General features: G+C 41.7%; 1 protein-coding gene across 5 annotated transcripts in view; it reads left to right on the top strand.

The window, feature by feature from the left end:
- The window catches only part of SMARCA2 (SWI/SNF related BAF chromatin remodeling complex subunit ATPase 2), a 187,991-nt gene that overhangs the window by 82,573 nt on the left and 86,935 nt on the right, over positions 1 to 18,483 (top strand). For all 5 annotated transcript variants that reach the window (XM_025188130.2, XM_075931662.1, XM_075931661.1 and 2 more), the window contains 8 exons: positions 759 to 825; positions 1,455 to 1,565; positions 4,774 to 5,016; positions 5,658 to 5,771; positions 10,916 to 11,023; positions 12,981 to 13,067; positions 14,297 to 14,343; positions 17,396 to 17,562. In XM_025188130.2, coding sequence (XP_025043915.2) covers positions 759 to 825; positions 1,455 to 1,565; positions 4,774 to 5,016; positions 5,658 to 5,771; positions 10,916 to 11,023; positions 12,981 to 13,067; positions 14,297 to 14,343; positions 17,396 to 17,562 — 944 coding nt within the window. The remainder of the gene's footprint in view (positions 1 to 758; positions 826 to 1,454; positions 1,566 to 4,773; positions 5,017 to 5,657; positions 5,772 to 10,915; positions 11,024 to 12,980; positions 13,068 to 14,296; positions 14,344 to 17,395; positions 17,563 to 18,483) is intronic.

Here is an 18,483-nt window from a genome sequence, read left to right as displayed (position 1 = left end):
TGGAGCAGCTCTCTGTCTGCCCTGGATAGGGAGGCTGCTCCAGCCCTACATTACCCGCAGGAGCAGCCCCCTGTCCATGGCAGGCCTGGTCAGCTGTCCTCCAACTCCCCCACCCCCACAGGTTACATGCTGACAGCCCTTGCTGGCTCTGCTCCTGGGGAGTGGAGCAGGGCCAGCAACAGAGCCCCCTTTCCAGTAACGGGACCAGCAGAGGCTGCTGGCTTCATTGCGGGCTCTGCAGTATAATATTGCAGTATAATGCAATATAATATATAATGCAGTATAATACTGTAGATCCGGTAGCACATGTAACCACTATGATATTTAGTGGTTACATGTTTAAATTTTTAACTGCATTTTTACATCCTTAATAACAGATATGTCTTTTCTGGGAAGATCCATCTCTTCTAACTTTTTTACTATGTGTGTTAACATTAACCTAAAGTTAAGCATATGCCTAAGTGCTTTGCTGAATTGGGGCCAAAACAAACTTCTAAATGTGACTTGAAAAACATTTTTTTCCAAATCAATTCTCCCCTCACCTCTAAAATGAAGATGGCTCATATAGGATAGCAAAATGTGCATCTTTCTACTAATATTCAAGCTACATGTTCAAGGCAAAGTAAGAAATGTTTTGGGGACTCAGCTTTCATTGTGAAAGAGGTGTTTCAGTGACAAAGTTATAAATAATACCTTGGATTTTAAACAGATAATTAGATATTACACTAGATTGTTAATATTCTTAATTTCTTACTTAGGACTTTATCCAACTGGACATATGAATTTGACAAATGGGCTCCTTCTGTGGTGAAAATTTCTTACAAGGTTTGATTTGCTTCCTCTGTGTGTATAAAACTAAGAGTGAAAAACAGACCCTTTCCTCCTCATTTCCCAAGCTCAGCTGTAAACTCTATTTGCCTGTAAAGTTTTGTCATGTACATCATGTACTAAATAGTGACAGTTAATCATCCCAAGAAGATTACTATAATAAACCATAATTACTTTCAGATAGTGAAATTCAGAAGAAAATTGTTAATTATCATATTGCAAGATTTCTGATGAGAGTAATACAAATGATAAATAAGACACATTTTATACATTGCTGAATACTTTTGTGTTAGGCTGCTGCATTTCCAGTTGTTCCTATAAATTCAAGTAGTTACCAAGGAGACTAGCTTGACTTCTGCTACTTCCATATAAACAGAGTTTTGCAGTCCAGCTGCTAGTTTCCTGGTTTGAGGTTACTATAATTTTTATCTTCTCTTCTCCCTCCCGTGGTCTTCACTGAGGAAACCATTCTGAAGGCATCTAGAACATGTCAATACATTGTTTGATTTTTGCTTTGTAGTACACTCATACAAACATCTATTCTCTGCTTATCTATGAATGTAAGAAATAGCAGCGGACTATAAACAATTATTTTCTTCATCCTTTATTTTATTTTCTCTTTTTAGGGTACACCTGCCATGCGTCGTTCACTTGTTCCTCAGCTTCGAAGTGGAAAATTTAATGTTCTTTTAACTACTTATGAGTACATAATAAAGGACAAACACATTCTTGCTAAGGTAAACATTGATTTCTGTAACCTCTTTACTGCAAATCCTCCTCCATGTCATCAAACTGTGTCTTGCATGAAACTTTTATTATGTTGTCCATAGAAATATAGGTCTGGAAGGTGGGAATTCAGTAAGTCGTCTAGTCTAGACCCCCTTCTCTGAAGGCTGAACTAAATGTTATCTAGACTATCCCTGACAAATGTTTGTCTAACCCTTTCTTTATAAGCTCCAATGATGGAGAGTCCACAACTTCCTTAGATAATTTTTCCAGTGCTTAATGACATGTACAGTTAGGAAGTTTTTCCTAATGTTTAACTTAAATCGCCCTTGTGGCAATTTAAGACCATTATTTCTTATCCCGTCCTTAGTGAATAAATGAACCATGCATCATTCTCCTTTCTGTAACAACTTTTTACATATTTAAGTCTTTTATATCTCTCCCTCCCCTTCTCCAAATTTTCTCCAAACTCAATAAACCCCCCCTTTTTTTTTCATTCTTTCTACTTAAGTCATGTTTTCTAGACCTTTAATCATTTTTGTTGCATTCCTTTGAACTTTCTCCAATTTGTCCACCTCTTTCCTGATGTGTGGTCCCAGAGTGTCCAGGAGAGGGTTTGTTAAGTGCCGAGTAGAGTGGGAGAATTACTTTTTGTGTCTTGCTAATATATTACAGAATGATGTTCACTTTATCCAGCAGTGTTAGCAATGGTTGACCCATATTTAGTTTGTGACCCACTGTAGCTCCCAGATCATTTTCTACGGTATGCCTTCCCAGGCAGTTATTTCCCATTTTGTATTTGTGCAGTTGATTATTTCTTCCTAAGTGTAGTACTTTGCATTCGTCCATACTGAATTGCACCCTGTTTAACTTAGAGCAGTGGTCACCAACCAGTAGATCGGGATCTACCGGTAGATCTTAGAGCCTCTGACAAGTGATCCTGACTGGATGGCTGGGAGACTATTTGCTCTTAATACATTTAATAGGAAGAGCCACAGCGGGGTTAGCTCCTGGGGCCAGGAGCTAACCCTGCTGTGGCTCACCTGCTTATCGACCAGTCGATAGAAAATCCATCGACTAGTCAATAAATTTAGTTTAATCAAGTAAACATCCCTAGTTCTCCAAAGTGTTATTGTCAGCATACTTTTTAAGTGTACTTTCTATGCCACTATTCAAGTCATTTTTGAAAATATTGAATAGAACCAGACCCAGGATAGATCCCTGTAAAACCCCACTTGATGTGACTAAAGTTTTCCTTCTTGAGTTTGTCTTTATTCTGCTGCTTTTCATCCAACTATTCCTTAGAATCATGAACTCATTTCATAATCTTTTCACCCAAGCTGCCTTCCACTAGGTTCTCAACTAGTTCTTCCCTGGATCAAATCCAGAATGACCTCTTCCCTAATCTCTATCTCCATGTGAACAGATGTCTGGATAGCTACTCTCTGAGCTCCTCCCTTGGAAGCAGGGAGCTCCAGAAGTTGCTCAGATGGCCCTTCTCCCACAAGTCAACTGAGCTCCTTGCCTGCACTGGAGCTCTGAGCCTCTATGCAGGGCTTATTAAAGGGCTGCACAGCCACACAGCTTACAAAGAGAACTTATATCATGACCAAGTTTTGTGTGTTAGGTGATTTTATTAGTTGTTTTAAAAAAGCCGTGTCCACCTCTTTTTTTCTTAAGTCGTCTGTAGTAGTCCCATATCATGACATCCTCCTCCTTTTTTACCCTTTTTATACTTATCCAGAGGTGTAATCATATTTGTTCCTCTGTTTTGTAAAGCAGAGTCCCTGGTTCTTTTTTGCCAGACTGAAATCTTAGGATGTTCATCTAACTATGCACTCCCCATTTACAATTGCAATTCTCAGTCCAGTCTTTTCTTCCTGAGAACAGCAGTGATTTTCAAGCTATGGCTTGCTGTTCTGGGGTCTTATCAATGACACAAACTCGTCAAACCACAGTAAAATATGATCTTTTCTACTCTTTGTAATAGAATTTATCCTGATCTTCAATCTATGATCTGTGCTATTCTAGTTCTGTATTTCTGGTCAAAGACTGATTACACTATTACATTTCTGATTGTGTGGTGGTTTTTATTTGTGATCAGATAATAACTTATGCCTTACATTTGATATCCAGAAAACTACATTATCCAAGGATTCAGTTTTCATAGTTCAAATAAGTATTATTATTATTGTTGTTTAAAAACTCTCACACTGACATGTGAGTATTGATTCCTCAGTGGAAGTGGATTTATTTTTCAAGTGTGTAGCCAATATATAACAAGTACTATCAATATACATCAAGCCGACCAAAAAGATGCATGACTGCCTCATTGGGAGACCCAGTGATCTTACTGCTTCCCCTTTCCCTTCCTCTTTAGGGATTTGGGACAAAATTCATCAGGGATGGTACTTGGTCCTGCTATGAAGGCAGGGGACTGGACTCGATGACCTTTCAAGGTCCCTTCCAGTTCTAGGAGATAGGCAATCTCCATTAATTTATTTAATTAATTAATTTACTTTTTTGTGTGTTTAAGACTCTGACTTGTCATGTTAAATGTAGGTTATATGCCTTTTGGAGAATAGATGCTGCCTTGACTCATTTGGGGGGCACCTGGTACATCTCTGAATGCAGGAAAAAATAATTAATACTAAATCCCAACAGTTTGTTTTGTGTCTGCAGCATTTTTCTATCCCCCAGTTTTTTCCCACTCATGTTCTTTTTCTTCAGCTCTTAGGATGTAGGTGGTTCATAGGTATCTAGGTTTCAACATCTGCTCTGACTCTGCATTCAATCTTTCACAGTGGAAGCTGACATTTCCTTGGATGACATCCATTGCTGGCTTCCTCTGCGAAGTTGCAGTGTCTGAAATAGCCTCGGTTACTTTGTCCTGCTTTGTGTTGCAATGGTAGAAAAGAATTTTGTGTGTCTGAAACCCTGTAGGTACTGGGGGTACTTTTTTTTTTTTTTTTTTTAAATAAAGTTGAGAAACACTGCCGTAGGTCACTACTGCCTGGATAACACTACACTGGACTCTGATACACAACAAGAACTACTCTTACAGCTAAAATAGCCAAGATCTGACAACTTCAGTCTCTCTCTCCTGTTTAATGTTGGTAGCAAGCACTTAACACTGATTCTGGCAGTGTCTCATCACCATGTCAAAGGTTTGCTTTTCCCTGAGTTCATTAACTTATCCAGAATTTTTTCCTGTTGCAGATTCGATGGAAGTATATGATAGTAGATGAAGGCCATCGAATGAAGAACCATCACTGCAAGCTGACTCAGGTCTTGAACACCCACTACGTGGCCCCTAGACGGATTCTGTTGACTGGGACACCATTGCAGAACAAGTTGCCTGAACTTTGGGCTCTCCTTAACTTCCTCCTCCCCACCATTTTCAAGAGCTGCAGCACCTTTGAACAGTGGTTTAATGCTCCATTTGCCATGACTGGAGAAAGGGTAATGAGACATTTTACTTAAATTTATCAGACAAACACTAGGGGTGCATCTGCACTGCACCCTTAGCTCAAAATAAGCTATGCCATAGCTTATTTTAAGTGTATTTCCAAAATAGCTTATTTCGTAATACTGTCTACACAGCACTGTCTACACAGTACCAAATTTCGAAATAAATTGCTATTCTGAAATGTCCCTTAATCCTTGTGGAATGAGGTTTACAGGGACATCAGAATAGTGTGCCCATATTTCAGAAGATATTTCAAAATAACGGGCCCGCTGTCGAGACATGGAATAGCTATTTCAGGATACCGGAAGTATCCCAAAATAGCGCCGCAGTGTAGATGTATCCTAGAATGAAAACATAATGAAGCCCATCATAAAGGAGTAGTGTCTGAATTCTCCCTGGTAGTCACAGAATTATCATCCTAATGTAATTGTCACCTTCATTACAGCTTTACAGTTTTTTACTTAAATTTCTCCTTCTGGACTCAGACTCCTTTTTTAATGATAAAATACAGGAGTTCAGCATGGGGTAAATATTACACTTGTATTTGTAATGAAGTATATTCTCCCACATAGTCCCAATATGACACAGTTCATAGATTTATTTTGTGGTAACTCTTAAAATTGCATTTGTGAAGGTGGACTTAAATGAAGAAGAGACTATTTTGATCATCAGACGTCTCCACAAAGTGTTACGGCCTTTCTTGCTGAGGAGATTGAAGAAAGAGGTTGAATCTCAACTGCCAGAAAAGGTTTGTTGTGGGAGGATTTCATTAAAAACTTGTTTTCCAGTGTTTAGGATTTTCGTACTTAAAAGAAAAATGTTCAAGCACCGTACAATGTAGCTGTTTGGGTTATCCTACAGAAGGAGACTTCCCAAAGGCACTAGTTAATTTTTAAGAAAACTCTTTATTTAAGGTTTCCCTTTGCAATGCAGAGTGAGGTTGCTGGAGGGTTTCTGTATGCTCAATCTTTCATCTAAATCCAAAGTTTGACAATTTTTGCTAAAATATCAATATTAAAGTCTGACAGCTTAAATGTAACATTGCCTGCTAAAACTGGTTTACATAAAATGTTTATTTCCACAGTATTGATATTCAGGGTATCAATAAATATCAGCCTTACACTGATAACAGGGTCAGCTTTTGCCTCCTTTACTCTCTTGATCAGTACTTTTTTCTCTATGGTAGTTGCACTGAAATAATTGAAACTCATGAAGTACCATCTTAGTAAGGGAAACAAATATTTTGATTCCAACACTATGTTTTGTGATATTTTTTTGAATCTTACACACAGCTTTTAACCAGGACGTCATCCATCTCAGACTTTCTCAGAGCCAGATAAATAAAAAAATAAAAAAAAGCAACTTGACATATATGAAGAGACATATATAAATCCTCTAGATTATTTTACTATTATATAGAAGTGCAAGTGGCAATGTTTAAACCAGCATGGGGAACCTCAAGCCCAGGGGCCAGATGCAGCCCTCAGGTTCCTGGATCCAGCCCCTGAAGCTTAGGCCCCTCCCCAGCACTGGGAAGCCCATGCTGGTGCTCTAGCCCCTCTGCTGCCCTCATGGGGGCTAGAGCACACAAATCTATTAGGCTAGGTCCCCCCTAGGCTCTGGTATGCGAGGGGGATGTGGAGAGTGTCTTTTTCCTTTTCAGTGAGGGTTTTTTCCCACTTCACAGACGCCAACTGATTTTTCTGTTGGTCAGTGACCCCTGACCCAAAAAAGGTTCCCTACCGGTGATTTAAACGCTGTTACAGTCCAAAACTAATGTTAAAGGATGCAGGAATCAAACTATTGGTGCCTTTCTGATACACCAAGCTCATGCCAAATGCTGATGCTAGTTCTGTCCTTTGAATTATAAACAGCTAAAACTTAAACCTAAAAAGTAATGTATTGCTAAAGAAAATACTTACTCTTGACTTGCTCTTTCCTTACATTTCTTCCATCAGTGTGAATGAGCAGATGATTGAAATAGACACACATTCTGCTTTCTAAAGCACATTCAGGAGTCAAATCAATGGAGGAGAGAGATACAGAAAAAGAAACAGCATTGCACTATTAAATGAACTTTGAAAACAATTTTTGCTGTTTCTGCATTACATAAAATGTATGTGGAAGATAGCAGAGAACATGTGACAACCAAACTTCACAACTGTTTTCAATTTCTGACCTAGGGTATGTCTAGACTACATGCCTCTGCCGACAGAGGCATGTAAAATAGGCTACCCGACATAGTCAATGAAGCAGGGATTTAAATATCCCCGGCTTCATTAAAATAAAAATGGCCGCCGCGCTGTGCCGGCTCTGCTGATCGTTGGCACAGCGCGCGAGTCAAGACACGGATCGGTTGACGGGAAGCCTTTGTTGACCACTCCTGTAAGCCTCGTTTCACGAGGCATAAGGGAGCAGCCGACAAAAGCTTCTCCTGTTGACCGATCCGCGTCTTGACTCGCACGCTGTTCCGACAATCAGCTGAGCCGGCACAGCGCAGCGGCTATTTTTATTTTAATGAAGCCAGGGATATTTAAATCCCCGCTTCATTGACTATGTCGGGTAGCCTATTTTACATGAGTCTGTTGGCAGAGGCATGTAGTCTAGACATACCCCTAGTGTCTTAAATACCTTATTGATAAGACACAGTTAGCCTGGACTAAATTACAGAATATTTGGATGGCTTTGTTTCTTTTGAAATATTATGTGACTCAATTGAATTAGAATGTGAATCTTAGCCTCTTACAATTAAAATACCAAGGGCATTTAAAGGTAAAAGATAAATCCTCCATTTACTTACTTGTTTACTTTCTCACACACAGAAAACTAAGCAGCACTGTGCTGGAAGTGGATCTCACCCCAGCTCCTGGGAAGTAGAGAAGTCACAGGCAGTTCCTGTATAAGGCTTCCTATGCTATGTGCAACTTGTAAATATAAGGATGTGATTTAGAGGAAATTCCATCCAAGTTATCTGTTGTATTGTACGGGGAATGAGAGAGCCCTAGGATCTGGAAGCCAGCCTACAGCCAGGGCAAACTGTGTGCCAGGTAGTCTGGGAGCATTAGGGAATCTTGAATTAAAACTCATTTTGCTTGCCTAGTTTAGTGTGACTGTCTAGCACAAACTTCTCTAGGCCAAGGTAAAGCTGCTAGGTGGGGTTCTCCTGCTTACATCGTTTTCCCGTCTCATAGGCAAATGGATGAATTAATCAAATCAAAACAGAACATGAAGATTTTGGAAAGGTCTTTCTGTTAATTTTCTTTGTTTTTCTGCCAGTAGCTCATGTTTTAAATGTGAGGGGGTCCTTGCGTACTGTGGGCCCAGTTCTGTTCTCACTTAAGCACATGGAAAAACTAGCAGGATAGGGCCTTGGTTCCAAAATCATCAGCAATATGAAGGCTTCATGTTTGGTTGGTAGATAAATTTCTTAGAACATTTATTTTAGTAGGTGTTATGTTAATTACAAGAAATGGGCAAAGTCTTTATGGATCTGTGGCTACTAAATGGGGCTTTCCAGTGATGTGCAAGGATGGAGAAGATGTTTCAGGGATCCTCTTCCACTCCATTCTGTGGCTGTCAAATGATCTTTGTCTAATTAGAGTAAAATGCAAACAGCACGCATGCTGGAAGATAAATAGGTGTGAGCCACAGCAATCAAATCCAAATGAAGGTTGTGGGGGGAGAAAAAGTCTGGGGGTTTAATTCATCCCACTGTAAGCAGAAAGTACTGCTGTAAAATTCAGCTCTGACTTCAAATACAGAGACCTTTGACTCCATAGTTAAACCCAGAACAATTAGAATATGTAGGGAGGATATTTTGTTGCATGATTTTTGTTGTGAGACTGTATGAACATTGACATGAATCAGCATTTTGAAGATATAAAGCAGCTGAAAGTGCTCAGTAGTATTTTATTTACTTAGTCATATAATATACATCTTCAGTTAAGTCTTGTGAACTTTATTGACATTTTGCCCTTCTCCTTCCCAACATACGGTGTTCATACCAGCCTTCTTTACAAAATGTTTATTCATTTTAGCTTAGAACATATTTAGATTTGAGACTTGAACAAATTGCTATCAGTATAATCCCATTATTTAAATTTTAATTGCAGTTCAGATTTCTTCTCGTTGACTATCAGCGAGAGCCACTGAATTCAGTAGCTTTTCTAAAAGAGTGGAAGTGATAAAATGCTTAAATATGTTTGTTATGGGGAGTTGTGGTTGTATCCCCCTATTAAAAAATTCAAATTCAGTGTGGTACATTAGACTTGTTGACACAAGACAGCTAATGACAGTTCCATCTTGTCTGACAGGCTCTTGGTACAGAAGTGACTAAATGAATATTCAGTTCCCTCTATTCTGTGACCTCATCCTCCTGATTCTCTGAGCTGAAAATAACCTAATCATTTTTTAATCAGTTTACTAAACATTAGGTGGCTTGCTGATTTACTTTTAATCACATCCTGCAAGATTTCTAGCCATAAATATGGCTTTGTGTGTGTATTAGATTTTTAGTCTAATTATTAAAAACACAAAGAGCATATACCAGTGCCAGATTTTATGCATGAATTCTTTTGTAGAAAAATGTGTGTGTTTCAAATTATATAGGGGAAAAACTCCTTATATTACTAGCTTTGATGTAGGGATGTAAAATTTCGATTATTTCATTAATCAAATAGTCAAATAGCAATTTGTATCGAATATTCGATTGGTCAATGAGGATGCTTCCACTTTCAAGTGTAGCAACAGCCCTAGGGAAAAGGCAAAAGCGCTGTGGGGAGCACGGGGCCAGCGGGGGACTGCTTGAGTCCCCCGTTGGCCCTGTGCTCCCCGCGGCGCTTCAAAGCGGCAGCGCCACATGGAGCCTGGGGTCAGTGACGGAGTCCCCAGCTGACCCCAGGCTCCATGTGGCACTGCCGGTTTGAAATGCCACGTGCAGCGGTGGCTATCTGGGAATCCCAGGCTGCACACGGCATTTCAGAACAGCAGCGCTGCATGGAGCCTGGGGTCAGCTGGGGACCCTAGGCTCCACAAGGTGTTGCCATTTTGACAACACCGTGTGCAGACCAGGCTCCCAGCTGGCCCTGGAATGTAGCATTTCAAAGCGGCAGCGCCGCATGGACACTGGGGTCTGGCCCCAGGCTCCACACACCGCTGTCGCTTTGAAGCACCCCTCCTCTTCTCCATCCCCCCCTTGCTGCCTCTTTCTGATAGAGGCAACAAGGGTGGAGGAAGTGACTTGTTGACTAGTCATTCGCATCCCTACTTTGAGGCTGATACTTGATCAGAGCAAACTAAAGACAAGTTAATTCATCCCAGATGGTAGATGAGTTGAATTTTTGGGATAACTCCATACTTTCCTAGAATTGTAAATAGTTCACTTGTTCTCATATGAATGTTTAGAAAAGAAAATGCATATGTTAGTAAATGGCATGATAATTAAGGATGAATGTGACTCTCATTGGTTTTTTACAGGTATACAGCCACAACTGATCTTTAAAAAATGTTTTGCAAGTGTAATAGAGGAAATTCAGAAGTTATTGGCCATTCCATTTGACAACTCTTTTATAATTATAGAAAGAGAAAGTACAAAAATCTCTCTCTTTGGTTGTTTTGCTCAACATGCTGAGAGAAACGAAACAATTTACAGTCGATATGGAACCCAAAGACAAACCTTGGAGATAACCATTGCATTGAATGAATCTGGATTCCAAAAGTGTGGGTGTCCACTTTACAATTCATTTTGTCTCCTTTGGAGATAAAAGATGCTGCTGGGTTACCAGTGTTCTTAAGAGGGGAAAGTCCTGCAGTTAAATCATTCTAACATCATTATAGCTTGGCAAAACTCCGTGCTCCATTTACCTCTTGCTAATTTTTTTTTCTTTTGGCTAGGTTGAATATGTGATCAAATGTGATATGTCTGCTCTTCAGAAGATTCTCTACCGCCATATGCAAGCAAAAGGAATCCTCCTCACAGATGGCTCTGAGAAAGACAAGAAGGTACAAAGGGAACTATAATACTTACCAACTCATTATGGTGGTGTTTTTAGTAAATTCTTGGCTGCTCACACCAGCCTGCTCATTAAAGAAAAAAAGGAATTTTTAGGGACTATCCTACTGCAGATGGGTCAGTTGGGAAAATTGTTTTCCTACAACTGAAATGTTTGTGCAAACAAAAAAAGCCTTCATTTTCCATTTACAATGCAAAATCTGATCTTGTTTTTGACTATATAGTTTTAAAGATGCACTTCTGGGTACACTGTTACCAAAACCTCCCGAAAAGGCTGCAACCTAATAGGGTATCCTAACTAAAATAACTGGGTTTGTGGCACCATTGACTGCATCAGATTATTTCTCAGAAATGCTGAAAAGCACTCCTCCTGATTCTCAGGCTTTGTCCAGTCAGTGTTTTCCTCCCCATCCATTTTCCGGTAGTAGTTTCCCTTCCCCATCCAAGAATCACCAGCCTTTGTTTGCTATCTGTAGAGCATTTTTTTTTCTTAGAACCATGTATTGTTCTTGTGGTTGACAGAGAAGCAGATAGATTCAGGTAACTGCCAAAGGAATGCCTTGTAGGACTGAAAAGCAGCTGAACAGAATTGTGCCCTACTACAGTAAAACTCCATTAGTCCGGCATCCAATGCTCCGGGACTCCTGATGGTCCGGCACCATCAGGAACCTGGAAGTGCTGGGGCAGCCGGACAGGCTTCCCCCATTCAGCTGCTGCTGAAACTGACCAGCAGCTGAATCGGGGAAGCCGGGAGCAGAGCAGCTGGGGTGTGCCGGGTTGGTCCCGCAGCGCTGAGGTGCGGTGCTACAGGACCAACCCGACAGCACCCCAGCTGCTTTGTCCCAGGCTTCGGGATTCAGACGCTGCTGAAACTGACCAGCAGCGTCAGTTTCACCAGCAGGCTGAATCCGGATGCCTGGGGCAGAGCAGCTGGGGTGCTGCCGGGTTGGTCCTGTAGCGCCGCCCCTCGGGGCTGCGGGACCAACCCAGCAAGACACCAGCTGCTCTGCCCCAGGGGTCCCCGATTCAGCCGCTGCTGAAACAGATCAGAGGCTGATTCCAGGAAGCCCGGGGCAGAGCAGCTCTGCCCCGGGCTTCCTGAAATTAGCCGCTGATCTGTTTCAGCAGCGGCTGAATCAGGGACCCCTGGGGCAGAGCAGCTGGGGTCCTGCCGGGTTGGTCCCGCAGCGCCGTCCTTTGGCGCTGCGGGACCAATCCAGCAGCACTCCAGCTGCTCTGCCCCAGGCATCCCCAAGAGGAGCTGGGGTGCTGCCGGGTTGGTCCCGCAGCCCCGAGGGGCAGCGCTAGGGGACCAACTGGGCAGTACCCCAGCTGCTCTGTCCCAGGCGTTCCCAAGAGCAGCTGGGGTCTTGCCGGGTTGGTCCCGCAGCGCCAAGGAGCAGCGCTACAAGACCAACCCGGCAGCACCTCAGCTGCTCTGCCCCAGGCATCCGGATTCAGCCTGCATCCCCTCCCATCCCACTCCAGACCCTTCATAGTCCCCCACTTCTGATAGTCCGGCATATCTGATAATCCGGCACCCCCTGGGTCCTAAAGGTGCCGGATTATCGGAAGTTTACTGTAATAGGGTTTAGACATCACACAGTCTATGTGGCCTAGATGACAGACAAGCATTGCCTCCCAATTTAACCACTCTAATTAGATACAAACCCCAGGCTCCAGTACACTTCCATGGCTTGCTTCCACATATTTTTCTATTCTCCGCCCCTCCCCTTCCCTCTCTTCCCCACACACACTCACAGTGGACAACCAACTTCATTTTACTACAGTGCTTCTGCTCAGCATTTCCTGTGCAATTCTGACACATCCTTACATGAGATGGACTTTGATTTGGTATAGAATGTCTCCCTAAAAATATTTTTTAAAAATCTTCAATAAAATAGTGATTTAGTTTTCCCATTTGACTTGTATTTTTTCCTCACTTAGGGAAAAGGTGGAGCAAAAACTCTTATGAACACTATCATGCAATTGAGAAAGATATGCAATCACCCATATATGTTTCAGCATATTGAGGTAAGGCTATCATGTTCAGTTTGCTTGGTCTTTTCTAGCCTGGTCCCAGCTGATCCTGGGTTCTGGGGAAATGCTGCGCGGAACCCACAGTCAGCTGGGGAGTCCCTAGCTTATCCCAGGCTCCGCTGCAGAGTCCCCAGTGGACCCTGGCCTCTGTGTGGCATTTCAAAGCAGCAGTACAATATGGAGCCAAGGGTCAGCAGGGGACTCCCTCGCTGACCCTGGGCTCCATGAGGGTGCTTTTACTTTAAAATGCAAGAGCTCCTGCTGGGGACTTCTGTACATTTCAAAGCTGGCACGCCATGTGCAGCCTGGAGTCAGCAGGACTTCCTGCTGGCCCTGGGCTGCACACGGAGTTCTGCATTCCTTCTTTGAAATGTACAAGAGCTCAAGCTGTGGATGTGCTTATCGACTAGTCGACTAGTAAATTAACCGACATTTAACATCCTTAATCTTCACATGACTTATGAGGGTCTTGTTCTTTTGGGAACCATCATCTTCTAAAAGGGATTTCTGTGTTCAGCATCACTCCAAGACTGCATTCCATTAGTTATATGTAGTGTATATGTGAACTTGCCAAAAAGGTGAAATATAAGTTTTGGTTTTAAATGCTCTCACATTGGAATCTCACTATTTCTGTTAATTTGTCCTAAGGTGCATCACAAGAGGTAGTCTTTCCCCATTGTTTAACAAAAATTTAACAAAAAATGCTACCAGACCATTTGTTGAAAAATGTAATAGTCATGCAGCAGTAAGGTGTCTCATTACCGAGCCTTTGTTGTTTTTACAAAACATAAATGGACTAGTCTGTTATGAAGACTAGTATTATGAATAATTAAAATGAAGCTGTAGTTCACAAAGTAAATGAACAAAGTACATCTTGTGATAAATTATCAGTGTGATTTTTTTTATTTTTTTTTGCTCACTTGCTAATTCACAAAATTCAATAATTTGCAAATGGGTCTCCAAGTAATTAGTGCAAATTAAGTTCTACTGTAGCTGTAATCTGGTAAAGTGCACACTGAGGGAAATCATGCCTACCAGTGATGCATTTTAAGCAACAGTGGGAAATTATAGTATATTTGCACCGTAAGGCAGACTCCACGGTGTGTGGGTGGCAATGAGACTTGAACCTCAGCGTTCAACAGATAATTTCTCATTACAAACATAATTGGTCTTGGATTATTGTATAATCTCAGTGTCTAATAATCCATTTATATTATTTGTAGGAGTCCTTTGCTGAACACTTGGGCTATTCAAGTGGTGTTATCAATGGGTAAATCTTTTTTTTCTTCATTGTATATTTATAATGAAACTACCAGGTAGGGTGCTTTACATTCGTTTCAAGAGTCATATTATAAAAATTAAGCAGTTTGCAAAACAAATTCAGTCTTAGAAATAATGTACTTTAGTTCCCTAAGCAATGAAAAGCTTTGTACTGTAATGGTTCTTCATGTCATCTGGAGTTATGCAGTCCCAAAGGTTTCTGCTTATTCCAAAGAAGTCTTTCCTTCTTGGTAGCAGCAATTTAAAGTGGCGTTTGTACTAGTGTAGTAATTCGAGATTTCCTAGGCTCCAATCCTAGGCTTTTATGACTGTCAGGGCAGGCTCAAAGTCTACACCAACATTTAGGTAAGAAGCAGTGTTTTTCTTTTGCTGATTTTAAAGAAGCTTCAAGTTTTGATGGAATTTAGCCTGGCAAAAGATGAAGAGGCACTCCTCATGGCAAGGAGTGTGTGTAATTTCTATTGAGGTCAGACAAGTGATTGGGAGTAGGATCTCTTCCTCCACAGAAATCTCTAAGATTGAGTAGGGTGGAAAGCATTTCTTCTCCTTGCTGTGTATGCATCCAAAGGTTCTTTTTTGAGTATGTGTCACTGTGGATCTTCTAAAGTTGTAGTATGCCCGAGGAATGTAAAATTGGAGTTTTGTTGAATAGCTGTGTCCATGTGCTTCCCTGTATGAAGGCATGAGCAGTGGGGCTGCCATGACCCTCCATTAGTTTTCTTACCATCCATGGCAGCAAGACAGGACCTTCAAATGTCCAACCCACTAGTTCTTAGCTCAGGTTAAACTTCAGTGTTTTCCATAGACTTCAGAACTGCTTCTAATCTACTGTATTTAACTCCCATGAACTAATCCAACCTATTGGGACCAAACTCCTACTGGTCATACCATCTTGTACCAGGCTCCATATTATGACAGATTTAAAACATGCACGCTTCAAAACCTATCCATGCTGCAATGGCCTAATACCATGATGAATGGACATAGTAGAGTTTGCAGACTAGCACAGAGAAGACCGCACTGAGGAATATTCCAACATCAGAGTTGATCACAGCATTAACATTGAAGCCAGAACTAACACCTCTGTTGTTATCAGTCACAGAGAGAGGGCTGCATTATGGTAGAAGCTTGAAAGGAGCTCAGTATCCTCTCATAAGAGCAAATGTCTAAGCCTCTGGAGAGGAGTCCACCAATCCTTGCCCTGTGTTGAAGGCTATGGGGAAGGAGCTGCTCATGATGCAACAAACTCCACTGGCCCCAGTGATGCAGCCCCCCCCCCTCCCCCCCCTTGAACCCAACCTCAGTGGAGAGGATAGGACTGCAACAGACCCTGGGCCACTAGTGCTACTGAGTCATCAACATCCTTCCACTGACAGCACCTTACATGTTGGCACTATCCCAAGAAGAGGTCTGTTCGTCCACAATTCAGGACACATCCTTCCCATCATCAGATAGAGAGCCCTCTCCCTTGAAGTCCACAAACTTACAGGCTTCTCCTGCAAATCTCTACCTTGATCAGTCATCTAGGCTGGCTGACACCCAATAAAACAGCCATACTCCTTTGGTATGTCAGCATGGCCCTGCTTTTGTAGCAGAGGAAAGGTGGAACCTGCCTGTGTAGGCAAGGAAGCAAAGGAAGATCTCTCTCCCTAAGTGGCATTGCTGCTACCAACTTCTCGCTACCAGGAAGAGCCAGATTCAGGAGCAGAGCAACATCAGTGCTGTCTCACACTGAAGAGTATCTGCTCTTCATCGACAGATGAGGAGGTATCTGTGGTACTGGTGCAAGAAAACTTTAAAGCATTCCTGTAGTTCCTTGTGCTGATTACTGAAACTCTGGAGATTTAGGCATGAATCATCCTGGAGGAATTCCATAATCTGTTAGACATCGTGTCAACCAGTCCTGAACAAGGAATTTGCTGGGCCAAGGAAGGTTCCCTGCCACTGGCCCACCAGCCTGCTGCATCTCCCTGCTGCCAGCTCTGCTTCTAGTCACTGGCCCCCTATCTCTCCCAGCTGTGTTGCCAGCTGGCTCCTTCCCAGCTGTGGGGCTACATGCCATACTGCCAGCCTCCCATCCCCAGGGGGTGATTGGCTGCACTGAAGTGCTCCGGCTATGTTATTGGCTCCCCTTGCCATGGAGTTCCCAGCTGTGCTGCCAGACCCCTTGATCAGCTCTCAGTCACACCACCAGACTCCTGCATTCTCTGATTCAGGAATGTTGCCAGACCAAAGAGACCCAGTTTAGGGAGGTTCAAACTGTAGCATCTTACACATTGCTGGTGAATTTGACTTATGACTGCAGACTTGTCAGTGACTGAAAGCAGATGCATCAAACATTTAGGGCATGTCTACACAGCAGGGCAGAAGATGAATTAAACTACACAAATTGAGCTACATCAATTGCATAGCTTAATTTGACTTTTGTGGAAATAGATTAATTTGACTTTTGGCGCTGTCTATACAGCAGGAAGTCGAAGGAAGAACACGCTTCCTCTGACTTCCCTTACCCCATGTGAAATGAGGGTTGCAGGAGCTGGAGCAAGAAGTCCTCCAGCTCGACATTATTTCCAAGTAATGGCTGCTGTGTAGACACGCACTTTGTTTTTTCAAAATAAGGTCAGTTATTCCAAAGTAACGCTGCTGTGTAGACACACACTTATTTTCCTATGAAACTGTTTTATCTAATATAGAATTAACTGTTGCTTGTAGAGTACTGTATTTATATAAAGGAAGTTACTAGACATGGCTGACATTTTAATGCGTTTTGAATTTTTAAAAAAGGGAAACTTTTTTCCAAAAATTCATGTAATTCTTCCCACACCTTTATTTTTTAATAAAACCAATTCTAGAAGAAATATATTAGGATATTTGCATTAATTCAGTAACAATTTTAGAGAGAGTAGAGTACTGTTAGTTCTGCTTTGCCAGAGTTAAGGAATGTTTCCAACTCAACATCTGCCAGCATTATTAGAAATATGGTTTTAAAAGTAGACTTGTTAATGTTTTTTATTGTGTTGATTTATTTTTCTCTCCAACAGAGCCGAGCTTTATCGGGCCTCAGGGAAGTTTGAATTACTTGATCGTATTCTACCAAAGTTGCGAGCCACTAATCACCGTGTGCTTCTCTTCTGTCAAATGACATCCCTCATGACCATTATGGAAGACTATTTTGCTTTTCGAAATTTCCTTTATCTTCGCCTTGATGGTAAGTTGAGAGAGGAAACAAAGCACAAATGCTAAAGTGGGAGGTAGTGTGATTCAGTGGATAGGGCACTGCCATTGAGGAGACTTGCGTTCTCTACCTGGTTCTGCTTCACACCTTACCGTGTTCATTTGGACACATCATTTCACCACTTTTTGCATCTTTTTCTCTTCCTACCCTTTGTTTTATCTGTTTGGATTGTTAGATACTGTTTTTATAGTTCACAACACAAAAGGGTATTAGTCTTTCCCAGGGCCTTTATGCGCAAGCCTAATAATAAAATATTAAAATATTTAGTATGTATGCACTCAAAATACTACACTTTGAACATATTTGAGGCCAGTACCACAATGCAGTTAATCCAGGGATCTAGGTCTTGTCCCATTCACTATTTTTCAGATAAGATGTAAAATGAAAATCTTCTTCACCCCTTGTCAAAAATGAAATCCCTATAGCAATTTCCAATGTTCCCTCTATTTTTTTTCTAATCCTGTGAGAAATAAATTGTTACATACACCAAGGCATAGGGGGGAGGGATAGCTCAGTGGTTTGAGCATTGGCCTGCTAAACCCATGGTTGTAAGTTCAATCCTTGCAGAGGCCATTTAGGGATTTGGGACAAAAATTTGTCAGGGATGGTACTTAGTCCTGCTGTGAAGGCAGGGGACTGGACTTGATGATCTTTCAAGGTCCCTTGCAGTTCTAGGAGATAGGCAATCTCCAATAATAGATGTGTACCACCAGTAAAAACACATGCTGCTGGCTGTGGGCACTCAGCTGAATGGTACCTGAATCTCTCCTGGGTAGCCTCCCAAGCACTCAGCTTACAAGGAACACTTGTGTTGACTCCACTGTTTTGCCCAAATTCCAATTGAAGTAATCACTTTCTACTTCCTTAAATTCCATTCCTGTTTTCCCACAGGGA

The sequence above is a fragment of the Pelodiscus sinensis genome, chromosome 6 (assembly GCF_049634645.1).
Source record: "Pelodiscus sinensis isolate JC-2024 chromosome 6, ASM4963464v1, whole genome shotgun sequence".
Lineage (NCBI taxonomy): Eukaryota > Metazoa > Chordata > Testudines > Trionychidae > Pelodiscus > Pelodiscus sinensis.
The sequence above is the reverse complement of the archived record's forward strand: the minus strand, read 5'-3'. Positions and strand labels throughout refer to the sequence as shown.